Source organism: Myxine glutinosa, chromosome 4 (genome assembly GCF_964187855.1).
Source record: "Myxine glutinosa chromosome 4, kmMyxGlut1.1, whole genome shotgun sequence".
Lineage (NCBI taxonomy): Eukaryota > Metazoa > Chordata > Myxini > Myxiniformes > Myxinidae > Myxine > Myxine glutinosa.
In genome coordinates, this window is record NC_136264.1 from 37,315,846 (window position 1) to 37,338,446 (window position 22,601).

At 46.7% G+C, this 22,601-nt stretch overlaps 1 protein-coding gene across 1 annotated transcript; it reads right to left on the minus strand.

Annotated features, from left to right (window-relative positions):
- Positions 1–17,325: 17,325 nt before the first annotated feature.
- Positions 17,326–22,347, minus strand: LOC144891583 (uncharacterized). Its single transcript, XM_078775202.1, has one exon. The coding sequence runs from the start codon at positions 22,345–22,347 to the stop codon at positions 18,001–18,003; it is 4,347 nt and encodes a 1,448-aa protein (XP_078631328.1). The 3' UTR covers positions 17,326–18,000.
- Between the last annotated feature and the right edge of the window lie 254 nt (positions 22,348–22,601).

The window sequence follows — 22,601 nt, forward strand, 5'->3', positions numbered from 1 at the left end:
GGTGGGATGACAGGCTGAGTCAACCCCCCTGGTGTGAAGGGGGAGGAGGAGGGGAGGGGGAAGAGAAGGGGAGGGGAACGAGGGGGAAGGGGATGGGAGGGGGGAGGGGGAGGGGGAAGGGGGAGGGGGAGGGGGAAGGGGGAGGGGAGGGGGGGAGGGGAAAGGGGGGGGAGGGGGAGGGGAGGGGCCCTTCTTCCCCTGGGCACCCCCGCACCCTTCCCTCCCCCCTTCCCCTCCGCCCTCCCCCCCCTTCCCCCTCCCCCCCCATTCCCCTCCCCTCCTCTTCCCCCTCCCCTCCTCCTCCCCCGCCTTCCCCCTCCCCCCCTCCCCCCCGTTCCCCTCCCCTCCTCTTCCCCCTCCCCTCCTCCTCCCACTCCCGTGCAAAGCCGGGTACCTCTGCTAGTATATATATATATATATATATATATATATATATATATATCTATCTATAATTCCAGTAATCTCTGTCTGTACGTTTGTACGTTTGTACGTTTGTCTGTCTGTGACCGCTGTTTCTCGACAACCACGGGTCCGATATACTTTTAACTTGCCAGGTATATTGCTGGGGACCCGAGGATGTGCCTTTTCAAGGTTTCATATTAATCGGACAATTACTTACCGAGCTATGTCCAAAAAACGATTCAACCAATCAGAGAGCAGCGAACGATCGCGTGTGCCGAACGTGGCGGGCACACTCTGCCTCGGATGGCACATTTGAGAGCGTATTCATTTATTTCACGTTTGCAAACTATGTTGGCGTTAAACTATGTTTTACAACTAATAAAAACGAATTTGCGATTCATTCGCTTTCCTGCGCGTTTGTGCACGCGATGGCGATTTCTTTACCAAACTCCGGAAGCCGTTCGCTTTGGACCAAACCATTGCATGTAAATAGAGGGGGGGGATTGTCACCACTCGCAAGCCGTTTGCTTTGGACCAAACCATTTCATGTAAATAGAGGGGGGGGATATAATTTTAGATATAGATATAGTACGGGCATGCCCTAGTATAATAAAAGGCAGTGTCTATCTGTCCGTGTGTCTCCTCCTCCAAAACCATGAAACCTAGCAGGCCTAAACTTTGCATGCATACACCTGGACCTCCAACAGATTGAAATAATTAAAACTGGGTGTTTGGGTGTGTCATAACATCCTCATACACATACATACGCATACATATACTTACACTCACATCTGGGGTCCGCGTAGCAGGCCCGTAAGACATCGGCCATTATAAAGCTCGCAGTGTTAAGTGTGGAAAATTAATAAATAAATATAATATAAATAAATAATAAAACTCACCAGAAGCCAGTTCGGGGCACTGCCGATGGAGCCGCAGCCAGCTACAACACCAACTTGCATAGTGTTACGTGCTCCTCCCCAAACCCCGGTCACGGTGTACCTCCGAGCCCCGAGAGGAGTCACGGCAGAAAGATGTGTTATTCTGTATGTCAAAGATCAATGGTGAAACCACACCAATTGTTACCAACAAACAAGTATTGTATTAAGATCACACAAGAATAACAGTACAAAAAACAATAGTAATCAATTGTACAACAAATATATCATTCCTATGATGGTACCATCAGTTTCGTACAATGTAACTCACTGTGCTCCAAGTGAGCGAAAATAACATTCCCAATGTCTCTATCCCGGCATCAAGCCAAAGTCGATGTTGAAGCGATCGTCAGAACGATGTTGTATCGAGACCAGAATCCTGTTCGGTTGACAGTCACACTGCCAAAGATAGGCAAAGGTACCCTCAAGAGGCGACTGGGAAAACACACCTTCGGGTATTGACGTTCAACGGCTCCCAATCGACGAACCGCAAATTCCCACTCAAAATCCACGTTACACACACACACCAGGTTACGTCTGGATGCGGTGAAATGGTTGAAGCGAGGGGAAAAACCTGGAGCGATGCGAAATCAGGCGCGAGGTAAAATGGCCAACAGTCCATTCTCGAGACGTAACAGCACTCTCATGATTCTCTTCGGAATCAACCGCAAAACCTGTCACGCAGGTTTATCTGTCACAGCGATAACAACTCTGTCGCAGGAATCCCTTTCCAAGGAAACCCCAAAGTTCGCTAGTGACCTCCGTTCGCCAGCGTTTGCTCCAGACCTCCAAACAGCTCGGCTCCTTCTGCCCCGACCTCACTCGCTCCGCCTCATTCTCCTCTTCTTCCTCTTCGTCTTCGTCTGGTTCCGGTTTCTTTTAAAACATTAACTTTTTTTTACCTTTTGAAAATAGTAATCTCTATTTCACTTAAACGACAACAATAGTAGTACATGCAACCAAAAATGTTTACAGTGGATGAGAACCATAACACTTCCCCCCCTCAAGAAAGAAAGTTTGAACATAGTGAAAAACTTTCTTTGCAAGCAAAAACTCTTAACAAACAAAAGTAAAACTCACCCCAAAAAGATCAATTCACGTGAACAACAATAATTAATATTCCCCAAAATAAAGCAACAAAACTTCCAAACAACCTACAGGAATTTCCAAAGTTAGTTCACTCTCGATAAAGCATCAGCAACGACATTGTCCCTGCCCTTTACATGCTCAATTTCCAAGTTGAACTCCTGCAAAGCCAAACTCCATCTCATCAACCTCTGATTTTTATTTTTCATTTTTTGAATGAAGGTTTAGGGGTTGTGATCAGTGAAGACTTTTATAGGAAAGGTAGTAGTTCCCAGATACACCTCATAATGCTGAAGCACTCGCAGGAGAGCAAGGGTCTCTTTTTCCACTGTGGCATAATTTGCCTGATGTTTGTTAAACTTTTTGGAATAGTAGCACACCGGGTGATCCACTCCATCCTCATCTTCCTGTAATAGAACTGCCCCAGCCCCCACATCACTTGCATCAATGGCCAACTTGAAAGGTGCTTGAAAATCCGGGGCTGCTAGGACAGGAGAGCTCATTAATATTGCTTTGACGTGGGCAAAGGCAGCCTGACATTTGTCATCCCAAACAAACTTGGTCTCTTTCCTCAGCAAATTCGTTAAAGGGGCTACCACATCAGAAAAATTCCTGCAGAACCGCCGATGCCAACCAGCCATACCCAAGAATCTCATAACGTCCTTCTTCCCTTTTGGAACTTGGAAGCGATCAATGGCTTCTATCTTGGCTGTCACCGGTTGCACCTGACCCTGACCTACTACATGGCCTAGGAACACCACCTGCGCCTTTACAAACTCACTCTTAGATAGGTTGATGGTCAACCCTGCCTCGGTCAGTTTCTTGAAAAATGCATGAATTTGTTTTATATGATCTTCCATGGTCATGGTGTGGATGATGACATCATCCAGATAAGCCTCCACCCACTCAATGTCTGCAATAAGCTTATTAATCAGCCGTTGAAATGTAGCAGGCCCGTTTTTCAATCCAAAGGGAACAGCCTTGTACTGATACAACCCATTTGGTGTGACTAAAGCCGAGATTTCCTTGGCTCTATCAGTAAGAGGATTCTGCCAATACCCTTTCAGCAAGTCAAATTTAGTTACAAATTTAGCTGGGCCTATTCTATCAATACAGTCATCAATCCTCGGGATGGGATATGAGTCGGTCTTGGTCACTGCATTAACCCGTTTTAAATCTATACAACAGCGAAAACTGCCATCGGGTTTTGGAACCAACACACATGGTGAGCTACATTCACTGCTGCTTGGTTCGATGATGTCATTCTCCAACATATACTGAACCTCCTTCCGAAGATACTCCATCTTCACAGGGTTCATCCGATAGGGGTGTTGCTTCACAGGAGTGGCTTCCCCCACCTCAATATCATGATATACCAAGTCAGTACGACCAGGTACATCTGTGAACAAATGTGCAAACTCAAAAATTAGGCAGGACAGTTGTCCTTGTTGTTCCCTTGTCAAATGACCTAATTTCTCATCTAAATGACTCAACACTTCCGTGTTCGTCAATCTGGGACAAGCCTGGTCATCAAAGTTATCAAACTTCACACTTGCCTCAACCTCTGGATTCTCTTGCACCACGACTACAGGTGAGACAGGAACCATTTTTTCCACAGGCTTCCTCTCATAATATTTCTTCATTCGGTTGACATGACACAGCTGCCGCTTTTTTCGTCGGTCGGGAGTTGTCACCACGTAATCTGTTTCATTAACCCTCCTTTCGATTGCATAGGGACCAAAATATCTAGCCTGTAGTGGCTGACCTGGAACAGGAAGCAACACTAACACTCGGTCCTCAGGACTGAAATTTCGTATCTGAGATTTCTTGTCATGTCTCACTTTCATTTTATACTGTGTCACTTTCAAGTTTCTTCTCGCAACTTCACAAGCCTTTGCCAATCTGTGTCTAACCGTTGACACATACTCTACAACTGTTGACTGTGACTCCTCCTGTAGCCACTGTTCTTTCACCAATTTCAATGGTTCTCGCACTGCGTGTCCAAACACAAGTTCAAAAGGATTGAATCCCAATGACTCCTGAACAGATTCCCTCGTAGCAAACAACAATAAGGGTATTCCTTCATCCCAATCCTTGTCGCATTCAAAACAATACGTTCTGATCATATTCTTCAATGTCTGCTGAAACCTTTCCAAGGCCCCTTGGCTCTCGGGATGGTAAGTACTTGATCTTACTTGTTCCACTCCCAACAGGTGTACCACTTGCTGAAAAAGCGTTGACATGAAATTGGAACCCTGATCAGACTGGATGACCTTAGGTAGGCCAACCAAAGTGAAAAATCTAATCAAGGCCTTCGCAATAACTGCCGCATTAATTTTTCTAAGAGGCACTGCCTCTGGGAACCTTGTGGAAGCGCACATGATGGTCAGCAAATACTGATGTCCAGCCTTAGTTTTAGGTAAAGGGCCTACAGTCAATAATGACACGGCTGAATGGCTCTTCAACAGCTGGAATTGGTTTCAAAGGTGTGGATGGGATTTTCTGATTAGGTTTTCCCACCAGCTAGCAAGAGTGGCAAGATTTGCAGAACTCCGCCACATCACGTCGCAATCCTGGCCAGAAAAAATGTACCAATATTCTGTCACATGTCTTGTTCACTCCAAGGTGCCCGGCCAAAGGTGTCTCATGCGCCAAACTCAATATCTTCTTCCGGTACGGCGGTGGCACCACAATTTGGTAATGAACTTTCCACTCATCGTTTGCTGGCACCTCCGGTGGTCTCCATTTTCTCATGAGTATTTCCCCTTTCATGAAGTAACTAACAGGTATCTTTATAGCCTCTTCCTCTGTAACGGCTTTATCAATCAAACTCCGGAGCTCTGAATCTCCGTGTTGTTCTTCAACAAGTCTCTTTCGGACCAGCACCGTTTGTTCAACCTCGTTCCCAGATGTCTCTGACGGACACTACATTTCCTCTTTTGTTCCAGATGCCACCTTTTCTTTAAGTTCCTTGATGTCACTCTCTTTCCTATTACCTCTTTCAGAATTTTCCTCCAATACCTCGAAGGAACCCAAATCCACATCGCCTTCCTTCTCCTCTTCAGAGTGCTTCCTAACCATAGCATGAGTCACTGCACAGGATGGAAAGATACCCGGAATCTCCTGCTCTAACTGTGCGGTGTTATTTTCCATACTGGGCTTTTCAACCAACATTGGATTACCAGAAACTCGACCACCGGCCAAATCATTCCCGATAATAAAAGAGATTCCCTCTACAGGAAGAGTGGCTTGTAAGCCTACGGTGACCGGTCCTGACACCAAATCAGACTTTAAATGGATGACATGAAGTGGGGCTTTAACAAAGCCACCAACCCCCTGTAAAAGAACACTAACACCAGTTGCCGTCTTCTCTGACAATGGCAAAATGCCCTCAAGCATCAAAGATTGATGTGCTCCTGTGTACCTCAATACCCTAACAAATCCCGGATAATATCCCGGATAATAATATCCCAGACGAGCCCCCAATTTCTGTTACGTGCTCCTCCCCAAACCCCTAACAGGTCTCTGGTTCGTTAAGTCCCCATCCAGTGACACAAACCCCTCTGAAATAAAAGGTTTGTAACCCTCTTGAACAAGGTCGTTCTGTGATGCCGTAACATTGGCACGGGAACCTTCACAAGGCACTGTCCTCCAAGGACGATTTCTCGCATTTGCCAATGCATTCGGAGTTGCACTAGTTTGACTCCGCTCCTGATTTTTCCTTTTCAGGGCGTAACATTGGGACATCAAATGCCCAGGTTTCTTGCAAAAAGCACAAGTAGGCCCGGAGGAAAAACTCGTGGTCTGCCTCGGTCCCCCTGGAAGATAAGTATGTCTTGGTACTGCAATCTTCTGATCCCTAAAAGTCGCGGTATCTGATTTGTCCCCATAGTCCTCTCTGGGCCGCCTCCATGAAAATTTGTTCTCCGAACCTGATTTTCCGTAACTCCCCTGGCTAACTCTAGGCGGGAAGTTAGGTTTGTGGAACCCCATCCTGTGTGACAAAGCATAGTCATCTGCCACAGTTGCTGCCTCATACAACTCTGGTACTTTCTTTTCATGCAGATGTACTTTAATGTCCACGTGGACACACTGTTTGAATTCCTCCACCAAGATCAATATTGTCGTAACAGGTTGAAGTCTTTCCCAATCTACATCGAGTCACACCACCTATCAAACATGGTTTCCTTTATTCTGGCAAACTCCACATTGGTCTCACTCTCCCTCTTCCTGGCATTCCTGATTTTTTGTCGGTAAGCTTCAGGGACCAATTCATAGGCTTTGAGAATGGCTTTCTTCACTTTCTCATAATCTGCACATTGGTCAATCGGTAAAGCCGAATAGATATCTTGAGCTTTACCCACCAAAACACTTTGCACTAACATAGTCCAGGACCCCACAGGCCATTTTAGCATTTGAGCCACCTTCTCAAAATGTAAAAAGAACTTGGCTACCTCCTTTTCATTGAAGGGTGGAACCAGCCTCACATGCCTACCAACATCCCAAGAGTTCTGACTAGTTTTTCGAACTAGCTGGCATGGATACTACTTCTCTCCGTTCCCTCAGTAATTCCAGCTCCTTGAGTTTAAGTTCCTTCTGATACTCCATGTCCCATTCCTTTAACTCCCTTTCGGCTCTCCTTTCCTCTGCTCTTCTTTCTTCTTCAGCTCTCCTTTACTCGGCTCTTCTTTCTTCTTCAGCTCTCCTTTCCTCTGTTCTTCTCTCCTCGAGTTCTCGTTCCTGTTCTACTCTTCTTTCCTCGAGTTCCCTTTCAGTTCTCCTTTCCTCTGTTCTTCTCTCCTCGAGTGCTCGTTCCTGTTCTACTCTTCTTTCCTCAAGTTCTCTTTCAGCTCTCCTTTCCTCTGCTCTTCTTTCCATTCCAACTCTTTTAACCTTTCCTGGCTCTGCAGTTGCATCTCCATTTTCCGGAGCTCCACATTTCCTTTTTCCTCGGGTAACCAATCCAAGGCTACCTCTTTCCATGTTCCTTGTCCCACCAGAGATTCTACCACCAATGTCTGCATCTCTGCTTTCTTCATATTAACTCGGACCTCCAAGTTAAAATATTTGGCCAATATCATGAGTTACGATCTTTTTAACGCCTGGAACTGTGCCTCATTAGGGGACGCCGCAAACTTTTCTGCGTGAAACACCATGGTGACTATCAGTTAACACCTGTTAACCTTCACAAAAAATTTCAATTTTTTTTTTTTTTTTTAATTTGGGAATGTTAGAAAAATTCCAAATGTGGGAATTTGGGGAATGTTAGGGAATTATATCCCGGACGAGCCCCCAATTTCTGTTACGTGCTCCTCCCCAAACCCCGGTCACGGTGTACCTCCGAGCCCCAAGAGGAGTCACGGCAGAAAGATGTGTTATTCTGTATGTCAAAGATCAATGGTGAAACCACACCAATTGTTACCAACAAACAAGTATTGTATTAAGATCACACAAGAATAACAGTACAAAAAACAATAGTAATCAATTGTACAACAAATATATCATTCCTATGATGGTACCATCAGTTTTGTACAATGTAACTCACTGTGCTCCAAGTGAGCGAAAAGAACATTCCCAATGTCTCTATCCCAGCATCAAGCCAAAGTTGATGTCGAAGCGATCGTCAGAACGATGTTGTATCGAGACCAGAATCTCGTCCGGTTGACAGTCACACTGCCAAAGATAGGCAAAAGTACCCTCAAGAGGCGACTGGGAAAACACACCTTCGGATATGGACATTCAACGGCTCCCAATCGACGAACCGCAAATTCCCACTCAAAATCCACGTTACACACACACACACCAGGTTACGTCTGGATGCGGTGAAATGGTTGAAGCGAGGGGAAAAACCTGGAGCGATGCGAAATCAGGTGCGAGGTAAAATGGCCAACAGTCCGTTCGAGACGTAACGGCACTCTAATGATTCTTTTCGGAATCAACCGCAAAACCTGTCACGCAGGTTTATCTGTCACAGTGATAACAACTCTGTCGCAGGAATCCCTTTCCAAGGAAACCCCAAAGTTCGCTCGTGACCTCCGTTCGCCAGCGTTTGCTCCAGACCTCCAAACAGCCTGGCTCCTTCTGCCCCAACCTCACTCGCTCTGCCTCTTTCTCCTCTTCTTCCTCTTCGTCTTCGTCCGGTCCCGGTTTCTTTTAAAACATTAACTTTTTTTTTACCTTTTGAAAATAGTAATCTCTATTTCACTTAAATGACAACAATAGTAGTACATGCAACCTAAAATGTTTACAGTGGATGAGAACCACAACAACGGAAGTGACGAATCCGTAACAATAGCAACACTCATCGGTCAGGCAGGCGGAGAGCCACGCCCAGAGGGGAAGCGATTTGACAAGACACAACTAATAGGGAGACGAGGCAGGATGAAGCTTGCGATTGGTCAAGGCAGGGGAAAGAAGCTGGCCACTGATTGGTGGAAGGAAGACACAAGGCAGGATTAAGGCCACCGATTGGCAGAGTAATGAAGGACTGGTGATTGGCCGGGGGAGGGGCAAGAAGCGATGCACTGATTGAAAGAGAGAGAGAGAGAGACTTTTTTTTTTGACTTTTGTGTCCTTTTATTATAAAAGTATAAAACCAAAGTATTCCAACTCCACTTCACATACAAATCACAACCTCATTTCCAATGCATTTGCACAAAACACCCCCCATGCCCCATAACTCTTCAAACACAAGAAGGTTCCCCATGTTTACATGATAAGCATGTTCGAGCTTTATACGTGCTGACACCATCCCGATGAAACAAAAAAGTGCATTTTCATTTTTTCCACTACCTAATCTGGCTTTTCTGGTTTTATAAATTGCAAGCTTAGCAATTCCAAGCAAAAAATTCAAAAGAAAAATCACAGAGTTTTTCCTAGTATTACATGCAAGTCCATAAACAAAGATTGTAACAGAAAAAACAATTTTGAATTTACAAAAGATTCGGCTCAGATACAGAAACAGAGATGACAATCTCTTGCACTCAATAAACGCATGATACAAATGTTCAACATTACCACAAAAAGGACATAAATTAGAGCAGGGTTAAACTTCGCTGTTCCGCTGTGAAGGCCGCTGTTCACAGCAGGGTTAAACTTCTGAACTAACACCTGTGTGGCCAGGGCGTGATGGACCAGTCTCCAATTTAGGTCTCCTGTACGTCCAACAGTAGGACTCCTGTACATTTCATCCCAATTTGGAGTGAGAAATGCTCCTGCAGGTAAAGACTCTTTCCACTTGTTCCTTGAGGGTGCTGCACAGCCCGGTAAGCACACCTCTAGACAAATTCTATACATTGCCCTTTTTCCCATGATGTGGAACACACTGGATTCTTCGCTGTGAGAGGAAAACACACCATGTTGTTCCTGGGCAGTGACTGAGAGTTCAGGGAAGGTTAAACGAAAGTCTACTTCTTCATTTACCCCATTCCACCCAATGTTTAAATCTAAAAAAAGTCTGGGATACAATCTTTATGACCCTGCTCACTATTCTAATTGAACGCAAGCCAATTTTTCCAGAAACAGTGCTGGCAGACAACCATCGCTTTAAGGATAGCTCCATAAGATCTCGCACTTTATTAATCCCATTGTTCGTAAAATGTTCCATAAAAGCTCGGCTGGTAGATACTTCAGCGAATAGTGAGTTTTGGAACAATGGCTCATGCACAAACCTCCTGGGATCATAAGAGATCTCCAACCGCTGCACTCCTAGAGCTTGCCAGGCGTTCAGGAGAGACCGATGAAATGCAGGGAGCCGAGCTCTGTCGACCTGTTTCAAGTCCATAAGGAAAAGTTCCCGGTCATAGTCCATTCCACCTACTTGCCTGAGCAACGTATTCGTGAGAGGACGCCAGGGCACAACCTCGCTGTACAGCAGACGTTTTATTGTCATTAGCCGAAAAGCCATTATTCGACTAGGGATGTGCACCAGGTTTTGACCACCTGAATTACGTGGTCTACACAACACATCTGGCTTAAGCCAGTGGTGGCCTCCCCAGAAGAAGTCAACTAGACCCCTCTGAATGTTGGTGATCAGAGCTTGAGGAGGCTGGGTGCTATGATCTTATGCCATACGATTGGAAGCACCAGGTTGTTTATTATCGTTACCCGTGCCTTAAGTGACAAGATATGGAGCATCCCTTTCCACTTTGATAGTTTCTGCTTAATGTTATCTAAGAAACCATCCCAGTTTTTCTTCATATAGCTTGCAGTTCCCAAATGGATGCCTAAGTATTTAAACCCATCCGTTTTCCATAACATTCCTCCTGGAAGAGTTGGGGGAACTATATGTGAAGCCTGTGACCCCGATAGGGTATCTGGGTACAGAGAAAGAGCTACACTTTTGTTCCAATTTACTCTTGCTGATGAAGCAAGTTCAAATTTAGCAAAACACCGGGATAGCTCAAAAACATCTTCCTGGTTTTTAACCACAACACACAGGTCGTCTGCATATGCTGATGTACCAATTTTGGAATTGTTTGACAAGGACAAACCAGATAAAGTGGTACGAAGGAGAGCCAGTAAGGGTTCGATGGACAGTGTGTACAACATGCCTGACAGTGGACAGCCCTGACGGATGCCACGCTGAAAGGGGAAAGGACGACACAGACTATTATTTACTTTTAGCAGGCATGATACATTGTTGTATAAAAGTTTTATGCAAGAAATGAATTTTTCTCCAAATCCTGCTTTCGTAAGAACTGCAAACAGAAAAGAGTGATCCACACTGTCAAAAGCTTTCTCCTGGTCAAGGAGTAATAACCCAAAAGCATGCGACGCAGTTTGACCGATAGTAATCAAGTCTCGAACCAAGAAAATACTGTCATACATGGATCGTTCAGGTATGCAATACGTTTGGTCATTCCCAACTAAGAACGAGATGACCTTTTTAAGACGCATTGCAAGCATTTTTGACACAATCTTGTAATCAGTATTTAACAATGACACAGGCCGCCAGTTTGTAATCTGCTGCAAATCCCCTTTCTTGGGAAGAAGACATAAGACAGCTCTTCTGCAGCTCAAGGGCAATTCCCCCTGATTTAGGCTCTCGTGAAAAATCTCAATTAAAGCAGGACCCAGAACATTCCAAAAAACTTTGTAAAATTCAGCAGGAAGTCCGTCAATTCCGGGGGCCTTGCCGTCTTCGAGTTGTTTCACTGCTGTTGTGAGCTCCTCCAGAGAAATGTCACATTCCAGTTGGAGTTGCTGCTCTTCAGAAAGAGATGGGAGAAGTTCAATTATCTCATTTGCCATCGTTTTATCCACCGTTCTTGGAGTAAACAAGTTTGAGTAAAACTCTTGCAGTGAATGTTTAATGTCACTTTGGCGAGTCAGAACACCGTCGGGAGAGCGTAGACTCTGAATCTGCCGAGAAGTGTTGGCAGCCTTCTGCATTTTGAAGAAATCTTTGTTTGGAGTCTCGAGGTGTATTATGCTCATCCGCAGGTGAATCATTGCTCCCGCCGCACGCTCTTTGACCAGTTCGGCCAGCAGGGTCTTTTTTTCTATCAGCTGCTGATATTGGTCACTTCCCCAAAATGTTCCAGCTTCTTGTTCATATTTAAGTACATCTGCTTTTAGAGCACTTATCAACCCAGACGTATTACTAGTGGCATACGAGCAATATTGTTGGCAGAAAATCCGAATTTGTGACTTGGTACAGTCCCACCACTGTCGCATATTGACATAGGAACACTTTTTCTTTTCTAATCCTTCCCATACCAGTCTGAAGGCATTTTTAAAATGTTCATCTTGTAACAATTTCACATTGAAATTCCAGTGTGCACTCTTACAGCAATGACCAGGTAACATACAATCCATTGCAATCATATGGTGATCAGAAAAGCCAGATGGAGTTATACATGTTCTCTTAACCAGATTCACCATTCCTTGGTTCACGTACAATCTGTCCAGTCGACCCATGGTTAACTGGTTTTTTGCACAGCACACCCATGTATATTGACGGGTGTTTGGATTTTGTAATCGCCCTACATCTCTAAGGTTGTATCTTTTCACAAGTTGTGCCAAGGACTTTGCACTGGGTGGATGTGGCTCAGGAGTGTTCCTGTCCAGTCGAGGGTTGAGTGTGCAATTATAGTCTCCCCCCATACAAATTAAACAAGTCAAATCAACAGTGCTTAAACAATCCGCTAATTTTGGAAGAAATAGAGCCCTTTCAGTGCTGTCACTGGGGCAATACACATTAATAATGCTAACCTTTTGATTGCTGCTAATAAAATCCACCACCATCAAGAAACCCTTACAAATCTCTCTATAGTGAATCTCGGATGGTTGAAGGCGAGGATGCAAGATTATTGCCACCCCCGCTTTAGCTTCTTCAACCGCACTGGAGAAAACATGGCACCCTTTAAACATTCTGCGCCACTCGTCTTCACAAGATTCGTTAATGTGTGTCTCTTGTAACATGAAAATATCAATCTTTTCTTTCTCAAATAGTTGTAACACCTCCAGACGCCGCATACAGCTGCGGCCTCCGTTTATGTTGAGAGACGTTACCTTCATTTATTCTTTATTAATTTTCCTCCTCTTGGAGTTCTTTTCCTGCCTTAGTGGCACACATTCTCAACCGCTGAAATTGAGGTTCTGATATCCCAACTTGCTGGGGTTCACGAATCATGTTTCTAGTAGTTTTTAGAAAAGCATGTAGGTTTGGGAAATAATCCTGAATTCTGACATTCCTTTTCCTGAAGGATTCATCGAGGAATTTTTTAACTTCATCTTCTGTAACTACAGTGTCCCCATCCCTATCCTCTTGGGCACAAAACCCACTACCTGACGAGGTAGAGTAGGGTTCATCAAAATCAAACGCATCATCTTTGTCATTCTCTTCCTGATGCAAACTTATTTCTGAGGCACAAATCTCCCCAGGATCAGAAACATGGATATCGTTTTCATTCATGTTTAGCTGCTCATCGTCATATGCAGCTTCCTTCTTATCATCCCTTTTATTTTGTTCGAAACGTGTAGGCTTACAGGTTTCCTCTGAGAGGCTGTCCAACTTATCTGTTTTATCAATACACCTGGTCATCCCTGCACCCACCTCTGTGACCATTAAATTAATGTCATGTAAGACATCAGGGTTATCAATATCCCCACTTGTGTCCTCCTGAGATGCGCGAGGATTCTCGATGTCTATATCACACTCAGAACCCTCAAACAGTTCGGCAAGTGGTGCAAACGAATTGCTTAGATTTAAACCCGGTGCCGGTTCAGTTTGCAATCCCACACAGGTATTCTCTACACAAGCTCCATCTTGCAAGCTCGGCGACACGTTTGACACAACAAGTACCTTACTTTGCACTGTGCTTGCATCCTTCACGACGGGACATGAACGTTTATGTCCTTTTTTACGAACCACTGTTACGAACCCTTCCATATTGTCATCCGTACAGTCCTGTACAGTAGGAGAGGGATCAACCACGTTTGTCACACCAGCAGGTAGGGAGGAGTGGTCTACTGTTTCCTGTTCACCCATTGGTTGTGGGGAGGGGTCTACCATTCCACGTATCTCAGTAGGTGAGGGGGGGGGAGGAGTCAACTGTTTCCCGATCACCATTAGGTCGTGGGGAGGAGTCTACCATATCATCCGCCACATTAGGTGGGGAGGGAGGAGAATCTGCAATCACCTGGTCTCGATTTTCTAATGGTCTCACCAAACCGGGACAGGAACTCTTTACGTGTCCGTAAGCTCCACACCCATAGCACGTCATGACGTCCGTGGAGGCATACATTCTATAAGTATGGCCATTAATCTTTGCATGCAAAACTACATTGAGCGTTTGCACATTTTCGGGCAATATCATGTAAACGACCCTTTTAAAAGTCATCACGTGTCGAAATTCACCCCTTGCCGAGTGTATCGGCACCATTGTCACTTTTGATACGATCGTACCGAACTTGCTCAATTGAGCACACAAGTCCTCACCTTTAACAAAGGGAGGGGCATTAGACACATTCACCCTCACCGCAGGTGTATCTAATGGGGAAACCACTAGAAACATGTCGGGTTCTATGAGAAGGCCTTGCTCCACAACGGAGTTCACCATGTGCACCTCCGATACAAACACAACAACTTTTTTGTTCATTCGAGAGGCTGCACGGATATTATGTGAGCCGACGCTTTTTCCAATTGCTAGAAGCACTTGCTCCATCTTTACCTCACTCGGAGGGTCGCACACCAGCCTATGCTTGCGAGTGAGCGACTCGTACATGCTATTCCTCAAACAATCGTTTGCCATAGCGAACGTAAATTAAATAAATAAAGGGTGAGAAATCAAAAAAAAGATACCAACCACAAGCAACACCGGCAAGTGGAGGTAAAAACCAAAAACTAATGGACTAGGTCCAAGAACCGTTTAGAGCAGCGAAACACCGCTGCCTGGACTAGGAAAAACACGGCAAAATGGAGGCCAGGCCTCAAACCCGGAGGTTCGAAAAGAGGCAACCGAACATCACCTACCGTGTGCGCTCTCTCCCTCTCTCTTGTCTCAACAATGAAAGGACACACAGGGGAAACTTTACAAGTATAAACAAGGACACAAGGGAGCGAAATGGGGGATAGGAAAACCAACCAACACGACAGAGAACTCACAGCTCAACATGCACAGCCACCATGCTGCCACACCCACGCATGACTCACCAACGACCAGCAGGAGCGCACGAGAGAGAGAGAGACTTTTGACTTTTGTATCCTTTTATTATAAAAGTATAAAACCATTCCACAAAGCAGTGTTAAACCAAGCAACGAGTTCAAAGAAACATTGTATAAGGATCATAAACACACCAAAAAAGAACAAAGGATATTCAAAAGAAACCAGCAAGTATAAAAATTTTACCAACCAAAGGTGAGGACACAAACAGAAACCACAAACAATTTTAAAGGAAATGCTCACGCAAGAGCTATGAACACATCAAGAGCAAATTAAGCGTTTGATTAAATTAAGTGAAAAATTGAGAAAGGGAAAGAGAGGGGGGGGGGAGAGAGAGAAGGGGAGAGAGAGAGGGAGAGGGAGGGGGAGAGGGAGGGGGAGAGAGAGAGAGAGAGAGAGAGAGAGAGAGAGAGAGAGAGACTTTTTTTTTATTATTTTTTTTTTTATTGGTGATCCCAATGCGATCCAAATGGACAGACCAGTAGATAAACCTCGCACAACCAGTAGCCGGGAGCGACAGAGCATCCGTGTCCTTCCCAACCGTGTTCTTTTCTGAATGCACCATGTAACACGTCACCATGTTCACTGCTGGAGGAATGTTTGTGAACGCATTACATCATAACACTTTTCCGATATGTTTTCCTTGATGAACTTGGGGACTTGTGAGCCACTCCAGAGGTGTTGGAAAAAGGCCGATCGTAATGGGCAGGTGCTCCATCTTGGAGGTGCTCCATCTTGGAGGTACGCCATCTTGCAGGCACGCAATGTTGCAGGTTATCCATCTTGCAGGTCATCCATCTTGCAGGTGCCCCATCTTGTAGGTTCTCCATCTTACAGATGCTCCATCTGTATGACGCTTTGGAGTTGCAAGCTTTCTGGGGCTACAGCGGTGATCCGTTCACTCATTTACCCCCGGGTCGAGCTGTAACCCCCCCCCCCCCCCCACAAATTTGGAGAGAGAGAGGGAGAGAGAGAGAGAGAGGGGGAGAGAGAGAGGGAGAGAGAGAGAGAGAGAAACATTCGACATTTGTCCCCCGTTTGTTGCCAGGAAAACATTGTTCACAGTGAAAACCCAAAAAACAATTCAAGGCGATGGCTGTACAAGTTTAAAATGGGAGACAAGATAAATCATAAATTCATTGTAAGAGAACCATCAGCCAGTTGACATAAGGATGCCTTGACACACCACCGTTGTGAGAACACTGTGCAATCATTCGATTGAAACTCAAGATTTACACGCGATGTGACTGGAGATAGAGATATATGATGATAGAGAGAGAGAGAGAGAGAGAGAGAGAGAGAGAGAGAGAGATGAGAGAGAGAGAGAGAGAGATAGAGAGATAGAGAGATAGAGATAGATAGAGAGAGAGAGATAGAGACTTTTGACGAGAGAGAGAGAGAGAGAGAGACTTTTGACAAGAGAGAGAGAGAGAGAGAGAGACTTTTGACGAGAGAGAGAGAGAGAGAGAGACTTTTGACGAGAGAGAGATAGAGAGAGAGAGATAGAGAGAGAGAGAGACTTTTGACGAGAGAGAGAGAGAGACTTTTGACGAGAGAGAGAGATAATATATATATATACTAGCAGAGGTACCCGGCTTTGCACGGGAGTGGGAGGAGGAGGGGAGGGGGAAGAGGAGGGGAGGGGAACAGGGGGGGAGGGGGGGAGGGGGAAGCGGGGGAGGAGGAGGGGAGGGGGAAAGAGGAGGGGAGGGGAATGGGGGGGAGGGGGAAGGGGGGGGGGAGGGGGGAGGGGAAGGGGGGAGGGAAGGGTGCGGGGGTGCCCAGGGGAAGAAGGGCCCCTCCCCCTCCCCCTCCCCCCCCTTTCCCCTCCCCCCCCTCCCCTCCCCCTTCCCCCTCCCCCTCCCCCTTCCCCCTCCCCTCCCCCCCTCCCATCCCCTTCCCCCTCGTTCCCCTCCCCTTCTCTTCCCCCTCCCCTCCTCCTCCCCCTTCACACCAGGGGGGTTGACTCAGCCTGTCATCCCACCGAGGTCGGAAGTCGGAACTCATTGTCGTCAAATAAATGTAGCCTGTATGTTTCACTCTTTGTCACATGCCGTTGGTCCTATGTCAATCGGATGAAGTTGAAAAATTAACGTTACGAAGGTTCTCTGGGACGTACTGATTCCGAATAATGAAGTTGAAAAATTAACGTTCCGAAATACGCTAATTACGCTAACAGAAGCGCTGGAGGGAGCACTGCGCTCCCTCCCTTAGATTCCATCCCTCTTCTGCTAGCGCTAATTACGCGTAACACACTAATTTTAAAACCCGAAGTTGTTTTAATTTTAAGGTGTGCTGTAGTCAGAAGCGCTAGAAGCGCTGCGCTCCCTCCCTTCGAATCCCTCTCTCTTCTGCTAGTGCTAATTATGCGTAATACGCTAATTTTAAAACCCGAAATTTTTTAAATTTTATGTCTCCGTGACATTCCTGGGACCATCCCGAGTCGAACAGTACTTGCCGCTCGCAAATCCGTCCACGGGTTCTCGAGATCTTAGAGATTGTAGACACATACATACATAGACACATACATAGATCAGGATACAGACACAGAGGCCAACTCTACTTTATATATATAGAGGTACCCGGCTTTGCACGGGAGTGGGTTACTTTGGGCCAGTGGGTTACTTTACATTAATGAGTAAATGTTTTTAACTCACCTGTTATTTGGGTTGTAGGCGTTCTGGTAGACGGTAGTAAGGTTGTCGGCAGTAGCTGTGTTCTAGGCTGGCTGCTAGACGTTAGTGGGGTTGGAGGTGGGCTGGTAGACGATAGATGGTGTCTGTCGGCGGGCTGGTTTGATACATATCGCAATCCATAATTATGGAGTGGGGCTGGCAAAAGACACATAGAATACTCCCTTGCCCTCTCCCGAGCAACGCCTGGCACCTCCTGTAGTCAATATATCAGTTCTACAGGGCCTCTGTGTAAACAACGTTCCGCGTTTTACTTTCGGGTGCCAAGATGGTAAGTTTTTCTTTGCTGGAAGTGCGAGAGGCCGCCACATACAGCTGACCATGGGTGAAGCAAGGCACGGACAGGTCCACTCCAATGGCCTTGAATGTCTGACCTTGTGATTTGTTGATTGTTATAGAAAAACATGGCTTGCATGGAAACTGGAGGCGACGAAACTGGAAAGGCAGCTCTGAATCTGATGGCATAAGTGGTATTCTGGGCAGAAGGATGACTTCACTTTTGTATGGCCCACAGGAAATGGTGGCCTCGATAACATTGGCATGAAGGCGGGTGACAAAGCAGCGAGTGCCATTGGTGGTCTTTGGTGGCTCCATGTTTCGGAGTATCATGATTGGGACACCGATCTTGAGAATCAGAATGTGTGGCGGCATTCCTGACAGCTCAATGGAGTTGAGCAGTTCAACGGGGTAGGTGACTGCCTCATCATCACAGATGGCACTGTCAACAGACTTGTACCTTCTCTCCTCACCAGGAAACTCAGACATGAGCCAGGTATTGAGCTTACTCACATTGGTGTTCAGAGGAGAGAGAATTGCTCGCTCAGCCAGCCACTCATGATTGTGAGCATTGGCAACCAAACATGGGTACACATCAGCCTTGAGCTCCTCCAATGTCTTCACAACCTTCCCCAGCCCAGTAGGGATTGTGATGGTGTCTGGTGCAGCTGTTAATGGGATCTGTCCATTGCCAACTTCCAGGAGCATTTTGGAAAAGTCAGCTGCCCCTTGATCCCCAGACAAATGCGTTCGCATGTTCCTTGTTAGGTGTTTGACAGTCACATGACGCCAGAGGTCGGAAGTTTTTAGACTGGCATTCACAATGTTGGCCCTTGTGCCCCTCTTGACCACAGGCAAGATCTGGCGGAAATCTCCACAGAGCAGCGTGGGTATGCCTCCCATGGGTCTGTGCACGCCTGTTATGTCCTGTAAAGTGCGGTCTACAGCTTCATACGCTGATTTGTGGGTCATTGGTGCTTCGTCCACAATGATGACAGCTGCATCGTTTATGACCCTGGCCAAGGCTGTGCCACGCTTGATGCCACATGTTGCTTGCTCCTTGGTGTGGGCGTCAAGTGGAATTTTGAATGTGCTGTGTAGTGTCCGCCCACCCTGGAGCAGTGTTGCAGCAATGCCACTGGATGCAGTTGCAAGGGCGATCTTTCCTTGGGATCGGATATGTTTGAGGATGGCATTGATGACGAAACTCTTGCCTGTGCCACCTGGCGCATCCAAGAAGATTATGTTACTGTGCCTCATGCCACTGTTGACGCTACCTTGTTCGACCAGTTGAAGGACTGCATTGTAGACATCACGCTGGTCATCAGTCAGCTGTTCAAGGAGATCATTGGCCTGAATTGTCAACTGATCTTGGTCATAATCTACCTCTCTGAAGTACTCCCTTGCGAGCCTCTCATCTGTGCCCCTCTGTGGTATTGGGAAGTCATACGAACTGAGAACACTGCCACCCATCAGCAACACCTTGTCCTCAAGTGCGCAGAGTGCCAGGTTGTAAACCTCATCATTGTAGCAAGCCGCAACATTACCAATATGGCGACGGTGCTGGAATAGGTAGTCTTCGGATAGCAGGTTACGAAAGTCCTCCCAGAGTGCACGTGGATTGCTGGGGAAGCAGCTGGTGAGAATGATGGCCAATAGGCTCCTGAGGTTTGATGCTGACTGGCTGATTCCTGCTTCCTCCATAGCAAGGTGAAGATGCTGGTCATTTTCCAAGAGTCCTCTTGCCAGGCATGCTTCACGGAAGGACAATTCTTGACCATCTACACTTCTCAGGGCATTGAAGGAAGTGGGACCACATATGTCAGTCAGAAGGAGGCGAACGTAGTAGCAGTCGCCTTGCCGTGGACTGATGCTGTACATGCGGCCAATAGCTGAAACTTCGTGGACAGTAAAATCTCCTCTAACAACCACGCCTCCTTGCTTGCGCCTGGTCCACTTCTTGCTTGACTTATCCCAGGTGTAGTACTGTGGCACCTCATGGTACTTGAGTGTCTTGGCGAAATCATCATGGCTGCAGAGATCAAAGAAAGCAGTGAGTGTGGTGGCTGGCGGTGGTCTCTGTGCCCTTTCCAGGGCATTTTCAGCATTAAAGTAGACTCTCTGACCATTCTCTAGGTGCACGGCAAGTCCCACAACAGGGGGAAAGTGCTGAGATATGGGGTGCTCCAGGATCCTCCATACTGCCTCACTGCTACCCACATAGCGAGCATTCTGGAACTGAGTGACTTCGTCCACTGGACAGTCTCCAGCCCCGATGCGCTGCAGTTGAAAGACAGCCTGGTCAGTCCCCTTGGTCACATACTTGGTTATGTACTTGATGCTACTAATGCTGGAGCATATCTCAACATTGATGTGGCTGTTGAATTGGCGGAGGAGGAATGGGTTGTATGGTACCACCCACTGGTTGCTGACCACTTGCTCCAATTGTCTTCCCAGCTGGTGCATGTTGATCTCCCCAATGTGACCACCATCCTCTGGCTTGAGACGCCGATACTTGGGGTAGCAGTCATTTCCTTGCTCTGTGCTCTGCAAGAATGGCTTTGGAAAATCCTTGGCGCACTTGCGGTCCCTCATGCAAGGACTGTTCTGATTGAGATGTCCACATGGGCCATGGATCATATGAGCCATGACCATCTTGTGCAGTTCCGGATCTATCTCCTTGTCGGGAATCTCAGCACTGATCACCAGGTCAATGTCATCAGGTCTGACCTTGCTCTCGGGAGCAAGCCACAGAAGGATATGTGCATGAGGGAGACCACGCTTCTGGTACTCAATGGTGTACAGGAAGGCTTGCATCTTGCCGAAAGCTCCACGTTTGAGTAGTTCCATGAGCTTCTTTTGCTTTTGACGAAAGACCCGAGCTATGATGTCAGGGCGGTTTTGTGCCTCTTGTCCTGGCTGCAGGTTTTCCTGAATTTCAGTCCATTTGGGGTTGGTGGTCATGGTTATGAAGAAGTCAGGCTTTCCAAAACGGCGGACATAGGCCATGGCATCGCTCTGTTTTTCATGCATCCAGCGGGGGCCACCAGTGTATGTTGCTGGGAGTACAACGCTTTGTCCCACATTGTGTGGATCTCCATCACCAGCAAACAGGCTGTCACGCAGGCTCACATAGTCATCAGCGCGCAAGGTCTTCTGCTCACGACGGATCCAGCCCAATCTCTCAGTTTCTATCTTGCAGTACATGTCCACCAGAAATTGCTGAAAGAGGCGTCCCATTTGCAGTAGGTGGTTGCCCTCTCTTACCATGAGGTGGTAGCTGTAGTATTGAAGCTGGCTGACCTTGCGCCCTCCATCCTGTCCTGCAGCAGTTCGGGCCTGTAGATACACACTGTATCCGTCTGTGCCATACGGGAAGATGATTGGGTACTGGAGTGAATCATAGGATGCATGCAGCTCGCTGATCCTCTTGAGTTCACCATCTCGAAGCCTGAGGACTATGTCTCGGGGATTTGTAGGCTCATTGTCCATCAGGATGGCCACTTCTGGTGCTGACTGGGCATTGTAGCGACGGGCATGCTCTCCGTGTGGCCTCTTGTCCTCCCTGATGATGATCTGCCTCTCTTCATTGTTGCTTCCCTCAGCAAGAACATCATGAGCTGTCTTGAGTTGTCGGATCAGGTGATTGTTGTCATGAAACCAGATGGTAAGATTCCTAAGAATATGTGGATTAAGGCTGCTGTGGTTCCTGGCTGTCAGTTCATCAGCATGAGAGTCCAGGAAGTAGACTTGTAGGAACTTAGGCTGACCCTCCTCAGGTGGTAGCAAGGAACCAATGCGATGAAAGGCCTGGCCCTGAATGCGGAAGCTGGGGTTCCAACCCTGGACTGCTGCGTCTTTGTGACCAAAGCTTGTCATCGCAAATGATCCATTGTACCTTCTGATGTTGGCAAGGAAGTGCCTGCTGGTGGCATCTGTACCAGAGATGAGCTCATTGAGAAATGGTGGTAGGGCTGGGTAAGGGGTAAGAATGACTTTGCCATCACTGCAGCACACCCCTTTTGTCTCTCCATTAAACTTCATAGCTGCACAATGCCTGCACTTGTCGTTCATTTGTCCAACATTTGCAAAATTCACTGGGTTACCGCGGTCATAGGTGAAGGCCATGCTATTGGAGTGACGGTGTTGCTCGACGGTCTCACTGGCTCGTGCTTGTGAAGTCTGTAGAGCTGCGGCGTTGCGACGGCGATTTGCATCAAGTCGTACTTGCCGTTGCTCTGGCTGTTCTGCTTCCCGCGCAGCACGGAATCTTTTGGCGGCAGCCATATTGCGTCCGAGAGCTGGCCTCTTTCTTGGCATATCTGAAGTGAACAATAACCATAAATGTTAAATTTAACTGCCTTAAGTTAAGCAGAGATTATAGCAACAATAGTTCAGCGGCGTAGTAAAAAAAAAAATGCGCAAGTCAAAACTGGGCGTAGTGGAGAGTGTATGCGGGCTGGCAGACGTTATCGGGATACATAATTCTAAAAATTATGATTATTGTGAACACTGGTAGGCGGGCTAGTAGACGGTAGTGG

What these genes read in the sequence shown, in the direction of transcription:
- LOC144891583 (XM_078775202.1), bottom strand. Translation starts at nt 22,347, where the DNA reads ATGGCTGCCGCCAAAAGATTCCGTGCTGCGCGGGAAGCAGAACAGCCA.